This window comes from Phoxinus phoxinus (genome assembly GCF_949152265.1).
Source record: "Phoxinus phoxinus genome assembly, chromosome: 19".
In the NCBI taxonomy this organism is placed as follows: domain Eukaryota; kingdom Metazoa; phylum Chordata; class Actinopteri; order Cypriniformes; family Leuciscidae; genus Phoxinus; species Phoxinus phoxinus.
Genome location: NC_136894.1, coordinates 10,636,701 through 10,658,404, shown reverse-complemented (window position 1 = coordinate 10,658,404; position 21,704 = coordinate 10,636,701). Strand labels below are relative to the sequence as shown.

The 21,704-nt window shown below is 36.8% G+C and overlaps 1 protein-coding gene across 2 annotated transcripts; it reads left to right on the top strand.

The window, feature by feature from the left end:
* Positions 1-474: 474 nt before the first annotated feature.
* Positions 475-19,627, top strand: ldlrap1a (low density lipoprotein receptor adaptor protein 1a). Of its 2 annotated transcripts, XM_079590865.1 has the most exons (10): positions 491-773; positions 7,152-7,294; positions 7,682-7,794; positions 8,664-8,778; positions 10,737-10,809; positions 11,280-11,375; positions 11,478-11,581; positions 11,690-11,724; positions 13,084-13,115; positions 13,713-14,085. In XM_079590865.1, the coding sequence occupies exons 1-10, from the start codon at positions 689-691 to the stop codon at positions 13,757-13,759; spliced, it is 843 nt and encodes a 280-aa protein (XP_079446991.1). In that variant the 5' UTR covers positions 491-688; the 3' UTR covers positions 13,760-14,085. The 2 variants fall into 2 exon arrangements, with proteins under 2 accessions (XP_079446990.1, XP_079446991.1); XM_079590864.1 differs by lacking the exon at positions 13,084-13,115 and having other exon boundaries at positions 475-773; positions 13,713-19,627.
* The last annotated feature ends 2,077 nt before the right edge of the window (positions 19,628-21,704 follow it).

The following is a 21,704-nucleotide window of genomic DNA, read 5'->3' as shown; positions in this document are numbered from 1 at the left end:
GTAGGCTATTCGTGTGTGTGTGTTTTTTTATTTTTTCAAGCTTTCTCATAACGTAAATACCAGAAATACTGACGGATATATTTTATGAAGGGGCCTTCGAATTGTGTTGGACAGTGGTGGACATTCAAGCAAAAATGCTCAACCTCGGAATATTTGACTTAAAACAACGTTTTATTACCATAGTGGAAGATAATATAGTACTTGACCGAGTCGATTTGAGACGATTTATCCTATATCCACACGAGGGCGACAAAGATGAAATCAATAGATCTCTATGTTCGTGTGTGTCAGTTGTTTTTCATGTCTGTCTTGCTATTCTGCGAGACACCTAAACCTTATGCATGTTGATCAAGCATTATAGGAAGGTATGAAGACATTAAGCCGCATATACCAGGTTCCTTCATTAAAGCCACTGTCTCTGATTTTTTTAGCCTGCTATTTAAAAAGCACACACCGAAGGCTTTCGAATGGATTGTTTAATTCCGTTTCCATGGAAACAGAACCTGGGCGCCGCGTAATTCGAACGTCATTTTGATTGACGGATGAAACACCGCCCAGGAGACGCGAGGACTCAAGTATTCCCACAGATGTCGGCATCGAAACGGCAACAACAAAGTTGAGAGTGAGAAGACGTAGTTCATGGCCAACAGCAGCACCTGAAGACGCTTCTCCGCTTGAAAACCTCGTCATGGATGTGCTGAAATCTGCCAGAAGGGCTTTTATTCGGAGTCCAAGCCTGACCAAACAGTCCTGGAGCTCAGGCAAACACCAAAGTGAGTAACGTTATTCGTGTCAACAGCGAGACTTTTTGTTTGGGGTGTTTTCACGCGTAACTTGTGTTGTCCATCCGTTAGCATCTGAACTTGATTTGTCAATAGCGTTTAATCATCGCTAGTAAAGCGGTACAATCAAAAGATGCAGTTTGCCTAGTAGTTAGATGTGAATATTTATGTGTGTGTGTGTGTGTGTGTGTGTGTGTGTGTGTGTGTGTGTGTGTGTGTGTGTGTGTGTGTGTGTGTGTGTGTGTTTGTTTTTAATTGGACCTTCCAATTTGATCTAAATATTCTGTTTAATGAACGACACAGACGCATTTTTACAGCTGTCGTCATGAATCTTCATACGAAACTAGAAGTTTTGTGGTTGACCTTTTCTCAAAACCTGTTGAGCTACCTATCTATACAGCTGTAATTCCCAAATACGCTGTCTAGATTTTGAGACATTGCTTTTGCTGGAGTTGTGGAGTATGTCACCTACACGATTAGCATGTTTTTCATTAGCCCTCAGAAACCCATACTTTTATTTTAGCGAGCCACTTTTGATGCATATTTTGTTTTGGAGTGAATATTTGCGGGGTTGCACAATATCATTCACCACTGTAAAACCAAAAAATGTTTTGGTTAACCAAAATTGAAAATCGTGTCATCATTTACCCACCTTCATGTTGTTCCAAACCTGTATGAGTGAGTTTCTTCTGTTGAACAAAAAAAAAGACATTTTAAAGAATTTTTTTTTCCTACTATGGGAGTCAATGTGTGCCTGTCTGGTTACTACATTCTTAAAAAATCTTATTTTGTGTTCAACCGAAGAATAAAACTAATACATGTTTGGAACAACTTGAGGATGAGTAAATAAATGACAATTTTCTTTTTTGGGTGAACCTTCCCTTAATAATTCACTATGCATGTACATACTCCCTTAGACCAGGAGGCTGGAATGTGGATGTTCATCTCAGAGCAGCTTTCTGACACTTTGTAAAGATCCTGAGATTTTTCTACACCTCACTGACCTCCTGTAATACATAATGAAAAAGCACATGCAGAGGCCCACAGTGCAGTTGCTTTGACCTTTATAAATCTTCCAGCCAAAAAAAAAAATGAAATTTCAGTATGCTCTTCTCAGAGCGCTCCTCTGACTGTCTTTAAAGTTTAATTAGGATACATTGAAAATCATTTGTAATATTAATCTGTGTGGCTTCATTGTCTGAATAAAACCATTAACCATTAAAGGCAGGGTATGCGATTTGTTCCAGAAATTTTTGTTATGCTGGTCTCTTCACATCCTAATAGCAATCACTAAGTTAAGCAGCCTAAGTGTGTGTGTGTGTGTGTGTGTATGTGTATATATATATATATATATGTATATGTATATATATATATATATATTAGTGTGTAGTGTATATTTATACATCGCCTTTGGAAGGTGTATGACCATAAAATGTCCGTCCAATCATTGCATTCAGTCCGAATTTGATCCAGTACTCAATTCGCCTTTGGCTAAGCCACGCCCTAGAATGTAGATTGACCAATCACAGCGCAGCCAAGAACGAGCTCCCACAGAGGTCCGACACTTTTTCACAGCGTTCCATTGACTTTAACACAGGCGTCTCATATTTTTGGTCTCGGCAGGCTATTACCATCGTAGTTTTATCAAAAATATGGTTAAACGTTGTGTCTGGGGCATTTGTAACACAGATATGCGTTTCCCAGAGAGGTTGGAGGGGGGTGTCCATTTTTTTCCCTTCCCAAAACCGAAGTCAAATTCTGACAAGTGTCGTCTTTGGATTAAACTGTGTGGACACAGTTGGACACTTTGGATCCTCACAGTCAGCGAAACCCCTCAAGGATCAACAAGCACACTTTTGTCTCTAAGATAAATTTAGCTTTTAACCTTACTGTGAAGTTATACTAGTTAGACAGTTTTATGCTGGTTTAGGTTATGATTTCGGTTCTCTAACGTTACCCTAATTGTTGATACGCTAGCACACGCTGCTAATAAATACAACTTTATACTTGCGTAGTCCGTTTGCTTTGTAATAACGATTATAGAAGTGAATGAGACCTACCCAGCTTTGCATGAACAGTGTTGCTCCTTGATATTGTTAGTCCCAGCCTCCGTCTCGATTAGGATATGCGGTGGTTAATTTTTTTACTTTGACCGTTATGCTTTTGCCTCTATTTGGATGCCTTGTTGTTGCTGCGTTTCACCGGTATGTCTTGAATATAGCCTTCGAACGCATACTGCAGCCCCTTTTGCCTACTTCTATCGGACACTTTATTTGCTGCTTTATTAAAGTTTGATAAAATTCCAGCAGGAAGAGCCGTCACAGCATAAGCCATGTTGATACCAAACCAGAGCCCAGATGAAGTTGACGGACGCCGCAACAGTAACTAAGGGGGGCGGGGCTTAGCCAAAGGTGAATTAAAATAGAAATCGTTTGTAACATGTCTTTAGTGTCACTTTTGATCAATTCATTGCATCCTTGCTAAATAAAAAGTATTAATGACCCAAACTTTTGAATTGTGTGTTAAGGTTGATATTTGCGAGACATATAGGCCTACTCTCTTATCAATCACAGGAGAACAGTCATAGACTCAAAGATCAAGGTTACAGGTCAAGTACTTAAAATACCTTTTCTTTTTTAGCCTTTTTATGATCCAAAACACTGGGAAATGGTGTGACTTTATAGAGCTGTGACACTCGAAATGGCTGCTTGTTTGTTGCTGAAAGTGTTTCTGTGATGCAGTCAGAATTGTCCCTTAGGGAAAATAAATCATTTAATTGATTTAAACAAGTGTTTTACAGTTTTGGTACAGTGGGTTATTGAGGGTTAATTAGCAAGGGACCTTGTATGAGAAGTTGCCAACAACGGGTTTGTGAAATAAACAATGCAAAGCTATTTGAAATGCATTTGAAATCATTTTCTTTCTCTTTCGCATCCATCCTGGACTACAAGTATGTACTTGTTTGCTGTATATTCAAGACATTCTAAAGCATGTTTGTTTCAACAAAGAAATACTACTTCAAAGTTGCAGTTGTCAAGCTCAGAACTAAGCTTTGATAGCAGGTGAAGTGGGCTGACTTGGTCTTAACAAGTGCATTTTTTTTCTTTAGTTGGATTAGAAAGTTTGCTGTGCATTTTCAGGTCCCCTTTAATTCTGTCTTGACTCCACAAAAGCAGCTCTGTTTGTTGGCCGAGAGCTGCTTATCTTCATGACCTGGAATGCAAGAAGTCTGTAAGTACACGGTTATATTATGTGTTTGGTCACAATTCAGTCTCAGTGAAAAGTCTCAGGCTTTGCCAGAATGGTAAAAGTTTCCAACATCAGCAAGTTACCAGTGTTTATAGCTGGTTCTCTCAACGGCTGAGTGATGGGGAATAAGACGCATGTGTGTGTTTAACATTCTTTTGTTGATCTACTGACCTACTTTTAGCTCCAATACAGACTTCACCTCCTTTTTGTTGGAATCCAAACAAAGATCTTTTTAGTTTTTATTTGACTTTGTTGCTCTTTTACATTTTGCTAGTTCGTTCCTTCTTTAAACAAGTGCTTTTAATCTTGTGTGTCACAATCTAAAAATTCAGGTTCACAGATAGGGTCGAGGTTAGTTTTCAGAACTGACATCTTTGTGTTCATGTTGATTCTTTCATTGTTTAATGCTATCAATATTTAACACAAACATGGAAAGAAGGGGTGTATTCAATTCATTGTATACATCTTAATGTATTTTCTTAACAAATTTGATAGTCAGAAATGTAATGCCCAAAGCTAAATACAGATGATCAACTGAAAGTAGCCATATAATTATATGCAGTTAGGATAGCAAAATGAATGGGCTTATCTTAACTTTTAAAGGGGAGATTTGAGAACGATTCACCTTGTTCTAGTTTATAATTACTTTCCTTCCTCTTGAACTTCTCATTCAGCTATCTCCTATGATCATTTCTCATCAGAGTGATCAAAAATGTCCTTCTTGCTGCTCCAAAGTCATGTGCCTCAACAGAGAAGTGCATAGCTTGCAGCAAACATCGCTGCATTGTAATGAAGAGAGAGTTTTTATGGTGTTTTATAGTGGTGAGATTTATCGCCCCGTGCCTCTGGATCTTTGGTGTTCGTCGGTGCCCTGCACATACTAAAAAGGGAGTCAATCTGACGCAGAGCGTGAGGGAGACGTCCAGCAGCTGTTGAGGCTTTTCCAGGCAGTCCATTTGATAAAAGCATTAGATATTAACCTTTCATGTTTCACGAGGAGTCGTGTGGAAGTAGAAGCATGAGTTCAGACTTGTTATTAGGGAGCCTTAACATTTTAAAATGTGCTCTTTTTTTTTTTTCCACAAAGCCATCATTATCCCATTGAAGTTTGATATGGTCAGTTTAGTTGTTTTGCAATTCACACTAGAAGAATACACATGATAAATATGTCATCTCAATGTTCTCATTAACATGTTCCTATCACTTGGGTCATCTACTTTTATCTGCACTTGTCTCTTTAAGAAAGAATGATTTCCTGATTCTTAAGAGTGCTGTTTATTTTTCCATTTTGAAAAATAAACAAAGGACATTCTTTCCTCTCTATCTGACCGAGATTGAAATAACTCCCAACCTTACCATGACTTCAAGTCAGAAGTCATATCTGGCCTAAAAAGCCAGTTCAGTTTTTGAAGCTTGGAGACAACCAGTGGTTTGGGTCACTCCACCCATGGATGTTTCTCCAGGATCATGGTTAAGACAAAGTAGTGTTTCCCCCTGTGATTAAGGGCCCTTGGGTGTGTCACTAATCAGTATGTCACTAGAGCTGTATTATTACGCCCTTTTCCATTTCTCCACGTCTATGAATTACCCTGGTTTTTATGCTGGGGTTGTTGGGCATCATCAATAATTTCAGCATGATATGTTATTTCTGGAGCTGTGGGCAAAGTAATGATATAGATAGATTCTGTTGTGTCTTTAAATCATTTGTCAGCCTTTCAGCTTCTTTGTAATGATTCGATCATCCTTGGTGTGGCTGGTTCTGTTTATAAATGAAATGCCACATTAGAGCTTTAAATGTTGCCCTTGTCATCATGACATTCTTCAGTCATCTTTGTTTTCTGTTGGCTGTACACAAGAATTAACAATAACTTTCTGAGACTATGATTCACTGTTTCCTGTGATTGTGATTCCTGTAAATATGTGTATGATTCGTTGAATTGGTCATACGGTTGTTTAATGGTTAGGTGTTTAAGAGGTTTAACAGACCAGTGGCTTGTTCAGACCAAAGTAAATGAGATGCAGGAATTGCCTTTTCTTACATATAAATAACATATAGGTGGTTTATACAATTTATTAGGAACCTATAGAAAAATAACACTAAGGTGAACTTAAAATACCTTGAATACCTGTGTTGAACAAATCTTACTAAATGAAAAATGTCTTGTCTGTTTTGGCTTGTTGCCTTTGTGTTGTAATTCCTATAATTGATCTATGGGGATTTTCTGAATTCGAAATGTTATAGCTCCACTCCCAAAAGCGATCAGGTGAGCCACCGGTAGTGTTCCTAGAGCCAAACATGTGAGTTCTCAACAGAAATAATGAGCGTTTATTTGTGTGCATCTGTGTTAATGGATAGCCGAAACGGCTTAATGTGTGTTGTAATCATTGGGAATTTATGCAGATTGTGAAGGCAGGAGTGTTGGAGTTTCACAGGCGCTGTAATCACATTTACATTTTATATATTAACATTTATTTTTTCTTGGCATCAATAACGGAGTATACAAAACACAAGCTTGAAAGCAAAGAACCAATGCTCCACTTGCAAAATTACAATTTATTGTCTGAAAATACCACTACTAATACAATATGCATTTATTTTAGTCAACCTAGCTCAATTGTTTTATTCCAGAAGTGTTCAGGGGTTCGAGCTGCGCTTTGTGAAGGCCTTGTCCAGTTCTTTCACGTTGTTTTTAGTGATGATGAGCTGAGAAAAGACACTATTCCAAAAACACCGGTTCAAGAAAGACACGTTTAATTTCTAGAACTTTCCATCTCTTTAGAGCTGCTCCAGGCCTTTGATTGTCTTTGTCTGTTTTCAGTCAGCCCTGGGAATAAAGTTGTATCCAAACTGTTTTTTTTTTTTGGCCTGGAATATTTTAGTCTCTTGAGCAAAGGTTGATTCCAACAAATATTTACTCATGCACTGTTTTTTCTTCTTTAATATTTCATAACTGTTCATGACCTCTGCAGCGCAATTCTCTTGTGTGCACTTTGGTTGAAGTTGTTTTCTGTTTATCTGTGCTGACTTGGTTTAACCCACATGTGTAAATGTTTTTGTAGCTATTCAGCTTTGCCTCATAAACTCTTCACTCTGTTTGTATTTTTTTCTTCTTCATGCAGAGCTCCCTGAGAATTGGACTGACACACGAGAGACTCTTCTCGAGGGAATGACCTTTAACCTTCGTCATCTGGGGATGACTCTGGTGGACCAACCCAAAGGCGAGGACCTCTCAGCTGCTGCTGTCAAGAGGATTGTTGCCACGGTGAGTTGATTTGTCATATCTTGTATATGAAGATATTAGAATATCTAAAGACCATAATATAATTGTGACCGTCTATAGCAACCACATAGCAACACCCTGGCAATCACCTGGAATACCCTAGCAACTGCATAACACATTAAAGACACTCAGAAAATGTTAGCAACTGCATAGCAAGGCCCTGGCTCATAGCCTATAAACCATATAGCAACTTCCTAGAAATCACCCAGAATACCCTAGCAACTCCATGACAACAAGCTAAAACACTTAGAAACCCCATAGTTATCATACAGAACCGCCTAGAATCAAGTTCTGCACAGACAAGTCAATTGCGTAGACTACGGACAAGCAGCAATATTAAAAATGTTTTCATATTTATTCATTTGTTAGGCCAAAGCCAGTGGGAAGAAAATGCCTAAAGTGGCCCTGAAAGTGTCTCCTCAGGGAATCATCTTGTGCGATAGTGTGTCTAACCAGCTGATCGAGAACATTTCCATATACAGGTGAACTCTACACACCTCAGCTCAACTACTTCTCTCATGTTCAACTGCCTGTTAAACATTCACTTGTTGTGCCACTGAACCACATTAGAGTATGAAAGAATTGGTCTCTGCACGCTTCCTCTTCTCAGGAGTGAGTGTGTCTGACCTACAGTGGAGATGATTTATCCTGCCATCCAGTGTTTTACCATACACACACACACTCGCCTCAGAGTTTCTCACTAGAGACATGTGAAATACAGCATACTGCAGGAAACCAGCAGTAGTCCACATAAATCTCATCTTCGCAGTTCAATGTGGTTTTGCTGAGCCTACTTTACACACACACACACACACACACACACACACACACACACACTTCAATTTGAAAGGCTTTTTTGCTGATTTAGTGCTCTATTATTAAATGGTGCTCAATTATTGATAATGGTTCTTATTATGAGTTGAAAACTTTTTGCTGCTAAATATTTTTTTGAAAAGTTTTGAATGGTAGTTTCATGGTTTCCAAAAAAAAATTTTTTCAACATTGATGATAATAATAAGAAATGTTTCTAGAGCAATTTGTTTAAGAATCATGTGACACTAAATACTTCAGTAATGATGCTGAAAATTCAGCTTCGCCATCCCAGGAATAAATTACATTATAAAAACATATTAAAATTTGAATAAGTTGTTTTAAACGAGTAATATTTCATATTACTGTTTTGACTGTATTTTTCATCATATATTAGACCAAAAAAAAACAGTCATTGAAGTTTCAACGCAGTCTGCGTCTGCTCCATATCCATATCCCTGCAACTCATCATCATTTTGTATTTACTCAAACCTGACTGCAAGTCCTTAACGCTCGTCTGTTTTGTGACCCTTTCTCCCAGGATATCATACTGCACAGCTGACAAGATGCATGACAAAGTGTTTGCTTTCATCTCCCAGAACCAACAGAATGAGACACTGGAGTGCCACGCGTTCCTCTGTGCCAAACGTAAAGTGGTGAGTGCGTGACGCTTTCCTTATGAAAGCTGTGAATCTTTCCATCAACACAAAGACTTCTGACTGGAACAAAAGGAGTCAAACTAAGCATGGAGGACAGTTTTTCAGAATAGCACTTTCTCTCTGTTGAATGACATGCTGTTCTTCTCAGCATATCACAATGATCCAAAATCATGTTAACATGCCGGTTGAGGTTTAGATGCAAAATCTTTTCCTACATGGGCAACATGTGAAGGCTGTTCAGAAAGCTGGGAGATTTCAGAGATGCATTGATTTATTTGTATTCTTCAGAGAAAGTATTCTTCCAGAATGCACTGCGACACGCTTTGGTGATGAAGTTATTCCAAGACTTCATACAATTTGAGAAAAGTGATAACTATAAATCATTCAAGTATATAAAAAAATTTTTTACCCAATTTTTGTTTGTACGATGTACTGTATTTGTATTCCAACATAATAAAAGCTTGACGATTTGAATGGTCTTCCTCGACATCCCATAATATTTCCACCTGACGTAGGTAAATATTTTTAATTGGAAACATTTGATCTGATTCCCTAGAATCTTCCCAGGCCTACAAGTTGTTTCTCGCTGCATTTGCAGATTATAACATGAAACATCAGAGAGAGAGACAAAAAAGCGATAAAAGGGTCAATATATCTGAGTCAGGGATGCTCATTTCGGTTAATTTTCCCGACCGACAACCGCCGCTCGTTATCCGATTATTAACCGTTAACTGATAAGATTATAATATTGAATTGGCATTAAATAAAATTAACTAGTGTCTGTGTCTGTGACCCGTTAAAAAAAAAAAAAAATGATCACGGGTTTATTTTAACGTGCAATCAGCAGCATGCAGAACAGATCAACAACAGAACCTGGATTCACATCAAATGATCACGCACCTGCAGCATTTCTGACATTGACAACAGAGAAAAACTGAAATAAAATATATAAAAAAACTAAAATAGGCCTACACTAAAAAATTTTTTTTTAAATTAAATAATTAACAAATTAAGATGACAAGAAAACACTGAATCAGGTTGAAGCTTTGAAAAAAACCTCAATCCACAGCTTGTCTAGTTCTTTTTTTTTTTTTTAAGTAACATGTCTACATGATGTGGGTTTAGTCTGGGTCTCCGATGGCTCAGATGTCCGGGAATACAGAGATAGCGTATCGCTAGAGTGGCCAACTTCGGAAAGCGCCTTTCATTTGCGTGTGGATGAATGTTTGCTTTCGCATGTGATAGCCTATTGCATTGTACTTGCACTACTGCTTTATTTTAATACCGCATAGCATATTTTGCAAGTAACTTCGTCGCCCTTTCTGTCGAAATGGTCCCACACAGTAGGCTACTTCTTTTCGCTTGCTTCATTTAGCTTGCTCAACGAAATATGTCTTAGGTGCGTGTCGACGCACCCCGTGAGTGAGTTAACAAATATAGGCTATATACTATTGTTTTTAACCATGCAGCAAACAAACAACAACAACAAAAAAAAGCGAATAAAATATATATATATTTTTTTACTTTAAAAAAAACGGTCAATATGAGCATCCCTAATCTGAGTCTTGATATACCAAGAGTGTGATAGAAGAAAGGGGCCTGTGCTCGGTAGTTATCTGAGGTATTGCGTTTGAGTGCCTCGGATAACTTGCATCTCCATACTTCTAAGTTATAGTGTCTGTTTTCAATACATGCAATACTGCAATTGATGTACATACACATTATGTATATGTAAAAAAATATCTTTCCTGATGAAAAGTTATGTAAGAATCTCTGTAGCTCCTGTAGATTAACAAAATGAATCCGGTGTAATCAGTGGTATTGATTGAATACACAGGAAAATAATATTCTCTTACATTGCTAAAACTTCCTTCAGTTTGCAAACCACTGTTATCTCCAATGTATATATTATGTCTGTCTGATTGAGTCACTGTTGTCCTGTTGTGTTCCCTCAGGCCCAGGCGGTCACGCTCACGGTGGCTCAGGCCTTCAGAGTGGCCTTCGAGTTCTGGGAGGTTGCCAAAGAAGGTACAGAGTTTCATATCTCTCCTCAAAACAATATGGAGGTCATGTATAACTGCTGCAGAGAATCATATGCCACAAGTGAAATTAATTTGTCACTTCATGTTTTGAAAGATTTGCACTCTTGATAGGGTCTTCAAGGGCATTGATGCTGTTGTGATTGATAATGGCAGTCAGAACATTGCTCGTTTGCCTTTTCTTGTTGTGGGAGAGATGGATGCACACAGAATTATGTACCTTTTTTTTGTATTTGGAAAACAGGAACCAGTTAATAATTCACCTTCCAAAAAAAATCCTTGCATATTTTGTACTTGTCACACAATTTTAGAAACTTTGTTTAGTAAGAATGCAAAGAACCTGGAACCCAGTGCTCAGTGAAAGCACCAAGAAAAGTAATGTATTTGTTTGAATTTATATGAACTTATTTAGTTTGTTAAAGCAGGATTATTCATGATCTACTGTTGCTCTGCTTTCAGAGAGAGAGCATAGTGTGAAATGGGACTCAGCCGGAGAAACGTCCAACAGTTCACCGTCAGAGGGATCGGTCAGCCTGACCAGCCTGAAAGCAGGAGGTACTGACTCCTTAAACTCTGCCTCCTTCTCTACTCTCCTTTTTGTGTGAGAAACTATCCCTTTTAAGCTTTAATATGAATGGGCTGTCTTGTTTTTTTTAGCTGTAGCTGCAGAGAACTTGTTGGACATTGAAGTTTACTCCTCTGCAGTGGAAAATGTGGACAACCCCACCGAACCCAACAACAACACCACCACCACCCAATGGGTAAGATCTTGTCCACTTATGAACGTGCTTTTCTCTCTTGAGTGACTGGCGACCATTATCTTTACTTGTCGTCTTAAAATCCGAATATAATTTTTCTGCTCTTTTTAGGAGACTGATGATGGTCTGGAAGAGGCTTTTTCAAGGTATGAGGCACCCAGAGCTGTTCTTATCTCCTTTTTCAAGCTTCTGTTTCGTCTGAATCTCCTTTCTATCTCTCTTCAGTAAGGGACAGGAAGGACAAATCCTTGAGAAGGGAGCTGCGTGTAAAAAGCATGCTGATAACCTCTCGCACATCAAAATGATCTCAACTACAATCGTTCTGTGTTTGGTCTTAAAGATTCTTGGAACCATTTGAAATTTTCCTATCGTTTGCTCCGCATAACTTCTTGGGCTTTGATTAATCATCCAGAGCAATTGAGCAAAGGCATTTTTCCCACACTGGGGTCTCATGAGACAGATTTTCTCATTTTATTTGTTTATTCTCCACAGAACCAAGCTATACCAGTAGTTTGGCAGGGTATTATTGACCCTGCAAATGTAGAGGTGGCCTTCAATGATTTCTTTCTGATGGCATATAGATGACAAACCTGACCTGAATATTTGTGTACAAAGTCTTCCATTGTCAGACAGGCTGAACATGGAATGCTTAGATGTTTATTTAACAACTTGTGTATATATATATATTATCTTTTCTTTTTGTCCATGTCTACTTTTGTCAGACTTGCAATAGTAGCAATGCATAATTAAGACTTTATTTAAATAAGAAAATACTTTAATGCACTGTATATAATACATGTTTATAATGATGATAATAATATAGTGTTTGTAGAACTGATCACATGAATTAGAATAAAATAAATGTGTATATAATGATGATAATAATAATAATAATATAATGTTTGTAGAACTGATTACGGTACATGAATTAGAATAAATTAAATGTGTATATAATGCATGTAAATAACAAAAATGATGACGACGATACTAGTATTACTACTACTAATTATAATTATTATTATATACACGTGCATGATATACATTTCTTTTATTTACATATTCCCTATTATGTTTGTAGAACTGGGTATATTCATTTTAATTTGAAAAAAGGAGCTGTGAATAAAGTAAATTTATATAAAAATGTATATAATAAATGTGCTTATTATTAGCAGTAGTAGTAGTATTTTTATTTTTTTATACTTTAGTCATTTATTACTTGGTATTTCTTCGAATCTTGCATCAGAGGAAGTTGTGTTGTCTGAGGGATATTTATCAGTTTGAGAAGATGTAAGCTTCTATATTGAATAGCATCATGTTCAGGGGTGAAGCAGCCAATGCTGTATTTAGCCTCTCGTGTCTTCTTAAAAAATGAATGTGGAGATTAATCAAATTCAGCTAAATTGGTTGATTAATCTATTGTCGCCTTCATCAGAATAGAATTAGGAACCGAGAAACATCCTGTAGCTCTCAAGCCCTTGATTGTTGTGCTCTCTCTTTGTTCCTAGCTGCAGTTTGGATAGCTATGAGTACTCTCCAGGTAACAAGTCCAGGTCAAGTCCTGTACCTAATGTCCAACCCAAGCCATATCTGTCAGTCTGTAACATCATTCCCCTCCCCTGTTGTCTTCAGAACCCTGTCAACTTTCACTGATCAACTCAACTAAATTAGCGTCCTGGCCTGGCCTGGTACTGACCTAACAGACTGATCTAATTGTGAATTTGACGGCAGGGTTCTGCAATGATCCATATTTAAATGCAATTTGCAGGACAGATTTTGTGTTTTTTCAGTTTGTCTTTTTCATCCAGTTTATGTTTTATCCCTGAACATTACATTGTTGTATTGCATGGCTTCTAACTCTACAAATGAGACCATACCAGTTGTTAGGATAGTAAATAACATAGTTATCAACCAAACATGGCTTTTAATGAAACCTTAGGCACATGTGGGCAATTTCAGCATTATGGATGTAACTAAATCGGGTTTTATTTTATTATTTAAAAAAAAAAAAATTCCATGGTAAGGTTGACATTTGCATGGAATTGCCCATATGTTAATCAAACCTGCTGATATACTGTGCATCACTGTAGAGTTTCAGTTTTTTTCAGTTTGCATTCTTCTGTCTCTTTCCCCATAGACTCGCTGAGTCTCGTACTAACCCCCAGGTCCTGGACATTGGGGTGATGCCTCAGGACTGGAACTCTGAGACCGAATGGGACAAGACCAATGGAAACACACCAAACGCCGATGAGCTCTCCAGCCTCTGAGCACAGATAGGTATGTGGGAGAAAGAAGGTCCGGGAATCTGCGTTCAGTTGAAATGGCGGCGCACTGGTCCTTCTCATCCCGATCATCTGGTCCATCACACCAAAGCAATAGCAGACGAGTCTATTTTTGCAACAACAAAAAAAAAGCGATATCTTACCTGAGTTTACATGCTTTATTTTTATCAATAGAATTGTATACAGAATAATGTATGTAGATACCAGAGTCAGTATTGTTTTCATGTATGAAAAGAAATGTGTATCATATGACCTATAACATCATGCCTATTCAGGTGCACTGTAGTGTTACTTTAAAGTCTAACTCTGTAGTTTGCGGCTTTGAAATTAATTTATCACCATAATGTTTCTTAATAATGATGAAACAGAAATCAGCGTTAAATTCACAGTACAGCATGTCATCAACGCCTTTTGAGGCCTTTGAGTCATATTTCAGTATTTACATGTGTATATTTTTTTATTTAATCAGGATTGTATGATTGTTATAACACCCCAACATTTAATATATCTCTAAAAAGTCGAATAAAAGTGTTAATATTATGTTATTTATGCCGTTTAATGTTTTTCATTAATCTTATGGGTATTTCATTATTATTATCATTTATTAATATGTGGTTCTCTAACATTTAATAATTACTAAATTATATTTGGTCCTAAAATAAAATGAACTCCTTTTCTTCTACCATTTTTAGTCACCAGAAGAGGGCAGCATTGCCTTCTACATTTCTCTGGCTTTTCATCTCCCTTTAAGTCCTGTGTGTGTGTGTTTTTTTTTTTTTTTGCATTGGGTGAATTTTTCACGTTTTCTATATTTGTCCCAGATGGCACGAAATGCACTTGACACACGTGGAGCACCTGCAGCTGTGTCTGTTTGAAATGCCTCCGGAGAGATGTGCCATCTTTACTTTACCGAAACACAATCAGCATGAGAAATCCCTGTACTCCTCATGTCTGACAGTTATTATTGCCTAGATGGCAATATATTGGAAGTGAAACGAGGTTTTACAAAAACCTCAGACCTGTAAATCATATCCCAAGAAAGTCTTACTGAGAGCTCACTGGGTATTGATTTAATATAGTATAGCTCATAATATTGTACATTTCTGTAACCCATAAGAAAGCTTTTCTTAAGCAGCCCTACATGGGCTTTTGTTTGTCATCGTGGATAGTTTGACCTAAAAGAATGGAAAGATATTGGTTTTCCTGTACATTTTGCTTCAGCTTATAGAGTCAAACCAAACCGGTTTACTTGCTTATGGTTGTAAGCAAGGCATGCATGTGTGGAGTCAGGTGTGCATGTGGGTTGAAGCGTGTGACGCAAAGTGCTCCAGAGAACCCTTGACGCACATACACACACACCCTCCAACAAAAACGTGTGGGAGGCTCAGAGCTTCAAAAAGCCGGCTCGCCTCTTGTTGTCCCTGAGGACTTTCCCCTCAAACTTCATTTGCATTCATTCTCTAACGGACCCTCGAAATGATGTGAAATGTTCATATATGATGCAATTCTCTCTTTTTCTGTCTCTTGTCTATAAATAGGAGAATTGTGGGTGAAATGCCATCGATTTTGCCAAGGTCTCTAGTTCAGAACGGATGAAGCTCACGCTTTACAGCCAGTAAAAATAGATTAAACCAAAAGGGCAGAAAGTCCGGAGCGCACAGGCATCTGTATTCACAGGACCGCTGTCTGTGAATGGCTGATGGGATTTTGCCTACACTAAAACACACCAAGGTTGAACAAGATGGATGGGTTTGATCACAGTGAGTCAGTTCAGAATGTGCGGCCCATTACGTTTTACTTTATTTTTTACCTTAGAAGCCATTTTTTATAATTCACTGCTCAGATGCTCGGTAATTTCGATCTAACTGCTATCCTTTGTGTGCATTTGACCCAGATGAATTGCTCTGATCTGAAAGGTTCCTGCTGAAGGTCTTTAATTTACACCGCGTGGGTATTTCTTTCCATTCAGATCGTTTTCTGTAGCGCTGTATTAGCTGGGGTGCATAGTGAATTTGTTTCAATTACCATAAAACAATTTTTTTTTAAACCGTTAAGTGTTATTACTTCATTAGTCCGTGATGTCTTAAATACAGCCTGTCATCGGAAGAAACATGGAGGAAGTCCATAATTAAACAATCAAGATTTGATTGTTAATTTGGGGATAATACAGTGGATACACTCTTTAAAATGAAGACAAAAATGTCTTTGGGCACTTTGAACATATTACACATATTAACGTTTCAACCACATAGTTAATGTGATGAACTATATCCGACAACTTGAGGAGAACTGACCTCATACATTGGCTGCATCTGAAATCGCATACTTCCTTACTATTTAGTAGGCAAAAACAGTATGTGACTTAAGAAATAGCTTATGTCTGAATTCAGAGTACTCATGTGTGAGTCCCAGTTCGCCTATATTCCACGCCCTAAAAGTATGTGCTCTTTTTGTGAATGAAAAAGTACTTTTATACCATAAGAGTAGACAAGCTTTGGGACATATTCGCATGTCATTAAAATTTAATGGAGAACTCTCCTCATATTTTTGCATAATGATGCAATTAAAAGTTAATGGCCAAACAGATCTTCATAAAAGTTCACTTTGATGTTGCAGATGAAATATAACATGGATAACAGGAAATTAAATTATTTTATCAGGTTAAATCTTGATTATTCACTTAAACCCCTTTATCTAAACCTCTCAACTTAACTGCCGGTCTCGCACATCTGCCTTGTTTGTAGTTTGTGTGTGTAGTTTTTCACTTTTTCTTAGTTTAGTATTTATGTATGCGTGCGTGTGTGCGTGCGTGCGCGTGCCAATGGAAGAAATGTAAATAACCCTAAAATATAACTCTTCCTAGAAAATATTAATTCTTTGCTAAAAATACAAATGTAACACAATATACAATTGAAATTTGAAAAAGAAAATGTAAAAAAAATTAGCAAATTAAAAACAGGAAAACCATTGTTAAGAAACCTTATTAAAGGCATACTATGCAGTTTTTGTCATACAGCGACCCCTAGAGTTGCTGTGGAGTACTTGTATTTAACGTTACTGTCGTAAATACCACTCAAGAAGAGCCGTCTCTGCATTCACGGCCTGATCCCCTATTCGTTTTCTTCGTCCGCTCTGCCATGATTCACGTCTGAAATGCGTGCTAGTGTCTTCCATAGAGGCTGCTTCATATGTTGTTGATGTATGTGACGTTGTGTCGTAAAGCAAGTCGTGATTCTCGCGAGATTTGGCGGGGCGCCACCTCTTAAACCTGCATTGCTGAGTTCGTCATTGCTACTTTGAGTTCGTTTACCATTGAAATGACTTCGAAGCTGTTATATTAACCCTATGGGGACTAAGCCCTTTTTGGTCCGTTTTCTCTATTTTTACATTTGGGCTTATAAACCATATGTAATGGAGATGGAACACCATGTGTTTTGGTATCTATGGATTCAGAAGACCCTAAGCTAACATAAAGCATGCATGTAATGTTTATACAGGAAGTATGAGTGAAAAAATGTACAATAAACGAGAGAATTTCAAAACCAAAAATTAGATTTTTGTCATTTAATTAATACTGAAAATCACACCTCTCACAACAATAGTGAACCGTTCTTAAACAAAAAAAATATATTTTTCAAACCCTTTGCTTAACAGACATTTGTAATTGTTCAATCAAATATGTAAAGAACAATGAAATAAGGAACTTTTTTTACAAACAGTCCCAGGCGTGAAAAAGCTGTCTGCTCCGAACTAAATGAGAACTGCTTGCTCTGAAGAACAGACACACTCACAACCTGGCAGATTTACTTTCCCGTAATCGTTCCAGAGCTTGTTCTGCCGTAAATCTTTTACTGCTTGCCATCATAAAAGTGCTATTTATGAAGTTATTCTGATTCTCATATAGATCTGTGCGCTCTGTAATACTCCGCTTCGTTCGCTCTCTGTCTCATTCTCCACTCGACGCAGTTTGTTTGTACATGTTGAAGGCTACAGAGTCCTCTGATTAGCTAGAATACGTCATGGTAACCTTCCTCTGATTGGGTAAAAAAAAAATCCTCCCAGCGGCAATTTTTCCATTGGTGGAGTCTGCCTAACAACATCGATTTCATTGGCCTTTTTATGCAGTGGTATTACGCAACAGCGAAATGTGTGTATATAATACAAACTGGATATCGCTGTTTTCAGCGGAATCTGAGGAAGAAGGCAAAAAAAGACTGCACAAGACTCTCTATCATTAATAGTTTTTAAGATAATTACACATTTGTAAAAGTATGCAATTTTGGGCGGTACCGCCCAATTCGGCCCCAGAGGGTTAAGGTACAAATCTTGCATAGTGTGCCTTTTAATTAAAAAATATATAACTATTTCTTGCTAATATAAAAATACATTGTTCAAAAAATTGTTTTCAAAGAAAATTATTTTGTAAAGAGAATCTATTAAATAAAAAAGCTTTCATAAAAAAATATATAGTTTCTTGGTAATATAAAACCACTGCTAATAATAATAAATAAAAAAATCAATTGATAATGGAAAAAAAATCCTTATTTTTCAGCACAGAAGTGACAAACTATTTACTGAAAATATGATGAATAATAAATTATATAGAGCAGTGAGTTGCCAAATGTACATGAAAAAGAATCGGACACTTAATTGAAAATACATGATCCTTTATTTTTTGTGGTTGTACATAATTAGACATTTATCTATTTTATGCCCATATAAATTGTATAATTCTGTGTAGAACAGCAGAAACATGCTAGCCCTCATGAAGCATTGTTCAAGAACAACAGTTAACAGACTCGATGGATTACATGAAACATTCCTTCTGTTTTGAACCCCATGCGTTATAGTAAATATGTGGAACGAATGTTCTCGTCACGTTCATTATGCACCGCTTTACCTCCAGCTGTCACGTCTACTGACTTCATCTTGCTCATTTTGGGTTCTTTAAGGCATGATCTCGCTGCTTTGCCTTCAGTAGACCTCCAGGGTGCTTTACTGGAAACGCTATACGTTGCCACAACACAGAACTATGTACAAGAAATGCTCATTCGAAACGCTCTTACTGTAGCATAATCTTAACCTCGACACTTTAAGTTATCATATGTGACTGTATGCTGTGGACTGAGTGAAGGGATGAAAATCTGAGCATGATTTCACATAGACTGTCAATACACATGTCCATACACGGGCCAATGCATTGATTCACAAAAGCTTAACATAAGCATAAACATATCACTTGTACCCAAGGCTGTTTGTTCCTCATCAATGCAGCGCTAAATGACAGGCTGATAGAAATAGTAACTAACGTGGGGCCTATTTTTGTTTCTGATTTTAAACAGGGACTGAACTTTTTATGATGAACTATTTATTCTCAGTCTTCAAAGACGCTTGTGATGCTTCAAATGTAAATTAGAGATTGTTCACCCAAAAATGATGAAAAAAAAAAATATGGCTTTCATTCTTATGCGAAACACAAATATTTGAATAAGCTAAACATTATACATGTCTAATTTCTTTATTTAGATTTTGAGGTAAAATGTGACACTGGCATGTTCTTGGATATGTTTTATTAGATATGACGGTTATTAGGAAGAAAGTCCCCAAAATATATTGTCTGTGTTCTGCAGAAAAAAGGAAGCCATTTGATTTTTTTTTTTTTACAAAAGTTTCATTTTGGGGGTGAAATATCCCTTGGAGACATTTGCTACAACTTTTGCTCCCTTTGTACCCAAGAGTTTGTGAATCGAATGGATGATTTATGTATATTGGATGTATATTTAAAAAATACTTAATTTATATCTGTCAGCTAGTACATTTTTCTTTCTACTCCACAATGAGAGAGAAATATTAAGCTATTTTTAGCATTTAGACTATGCCAGCTATGCGGCTATTGAATATATTTGGTTCTTAAAGGGATAGTTCACCCAAAAATGAAAATTCTTTCATTAATTAACGCTCATGCTGTTTCAAACCCATATGAAATTATTTCTTGTGTAGAAAAACAACAACAAAAAGAAAGAAAAATAAGAGAAATCTAGCAGAATATCCAAGCTGCTCATTTCCATACAGTCTTTGGTCCCCATCCACTTTAATTTATATTGAAAAGGCAGTTTGGACATTTTGATAAATATTTTTGATATATATATTCAACGAATATGGGCTTTGGAACTAAATAAGGGTGAGTAAATGATGGCATAATTTGAACCATCCCCTTGAAAGTACATGTCAAGCATCTCCGATTAGTTGAGCTATTTGTGACACTGTTTGTGTGTTTTAGTCGACGTCATGAGACGAGCATCAGAAGCCCGTCCAGCTTTTCTAACTGATGACAGGAGCACAAAATGTGATTACATTTCCTAAATCTCTCCAACTGCGCAACCCTGCAAAAGCTCTCCCGAGTGTCACTAACTGGAGAATTATTCTCTTCAATAAGTAGCAAATGAGCCGTCTCTCTAAAATCCAGACGTTTGCTCTCTTTCTATGGAGATTTCTCTTTGAAAGGACTTTTGGAGGTAAAGAATATAAGCTTGGATTGCGGGAGGGGAATACATTGCTCATTCTGAAATCGTTTTAAACTGCTCGTGTGAAATGTGGATATTGATCATATGACACTCTGTCATAAGAGTCGACTGCTGGCTTTCAGAAGTAAGCTGATTTGTACGATTATGGCTGTGTTCAGAAGAGCATACTACCTTGCTGATTTTCTGTTCGCATCTGATTCTAATCTAAAGATGTACAGGTCATAATTCACCCCAAAATCATTTGACATACATATGAACATTTTTCATGACCGTCAAGATTTCCTTCCCCCTCAAAATTCTGATTCTGACCCCAATTGCTTCCTGATGTATTGCGACACAATTTTAATTTAATATAGGAATAATTAATTGATAATTAAAGGCAGTATAAAAAAAATGCTGCCATTATGCACACTACCATTCAAAAGTTTAGGTTGGAAAGATTTTAAAAATATATATATATATTTTTTTTTAATGTAGTCAGTTAAAACTGTACAGACAAAAATACAGTTAAACTGTAATGTCAAATATTACAAATTAAAATAACTTTTTTTTTTTTTTTTTTATGTATTTTAAAATGCAATATTCCTGTGATGACAGCTGCATTTTTCTCCAGGCTTCAGTGTCACATAATCCTTCAGAAATCATTTAATGCTAATTGCTGCTCAAAAAACGTTTCTTATATTATCAATGTTGAAAACAGTTGTGCTGCTTAATATTTTGTAGAAACCAAAATTATTTTAATAGAAAGTTCAAAAGAACAGCATTTATTTGAAGATTAAATATCTTATAACATTATAAATGTTATTTTGTCACTTTTTTGATCAATTTAACACATCCTTGCTTAAGTTTTTTTTTTTTTTTTTTTTTTTTTTTTATCTTCCTAACACTTAATATTGAATGGTAGCATTAACACAAAAAAAATCATTAATTTTATTCACACTTCAGGGTAAATGTGCTTGAATTTGAAAGAAACCCTTTTAAAAAATAGGTTAAATAATAAGATATTATACATTTCGTATTTCTTTCTATAGATTTCGGGGTAAAATACAACCCAGACATGTTCAACACAGTGTAAACACTGCAAGGAATGAAGAATTGATCTTCCATTTCCAGTGTGATGAATGAACCAGCTGTGGTTTTTAACATCTCATTCTTCACCATTTGAAACGGACATATTTTCCATAAATTGGAAAGCAAGCAGTAAGTGCAGTAAGCAGTACACTAGAATTCCCCTCTAAACACAGCCCACATCTGTTCATTGCGGCACTTGTGTCTATTTCACATGAAATTATCATTATAATCTGAATAAAAGTGCTGCCAGTT

Coding starts and splice junctions, on each gene's coding strand:
- ldlrap1a (XM_079590864.1), top strand. CDS start 689: ATGGATGTGCTGAAATCTGCCAGAAGGGCTTTTATTCGGAGTCCAAGC. Junction 11,376..11,477: donor GACCAGCCTGAAAGCAGGAG/GTACTGACTCCT, acceptor TGTTTTTTTTAG/CTGTAGCTGCAGAGAACTTG. Junction 11,725..13,712: donor CTGGAAGAGGCTTTTTCAAG/GTATGAGGCACC, acceptor CTTTCCCCATAG/ACTCGCTGAGTCTCGTACTA.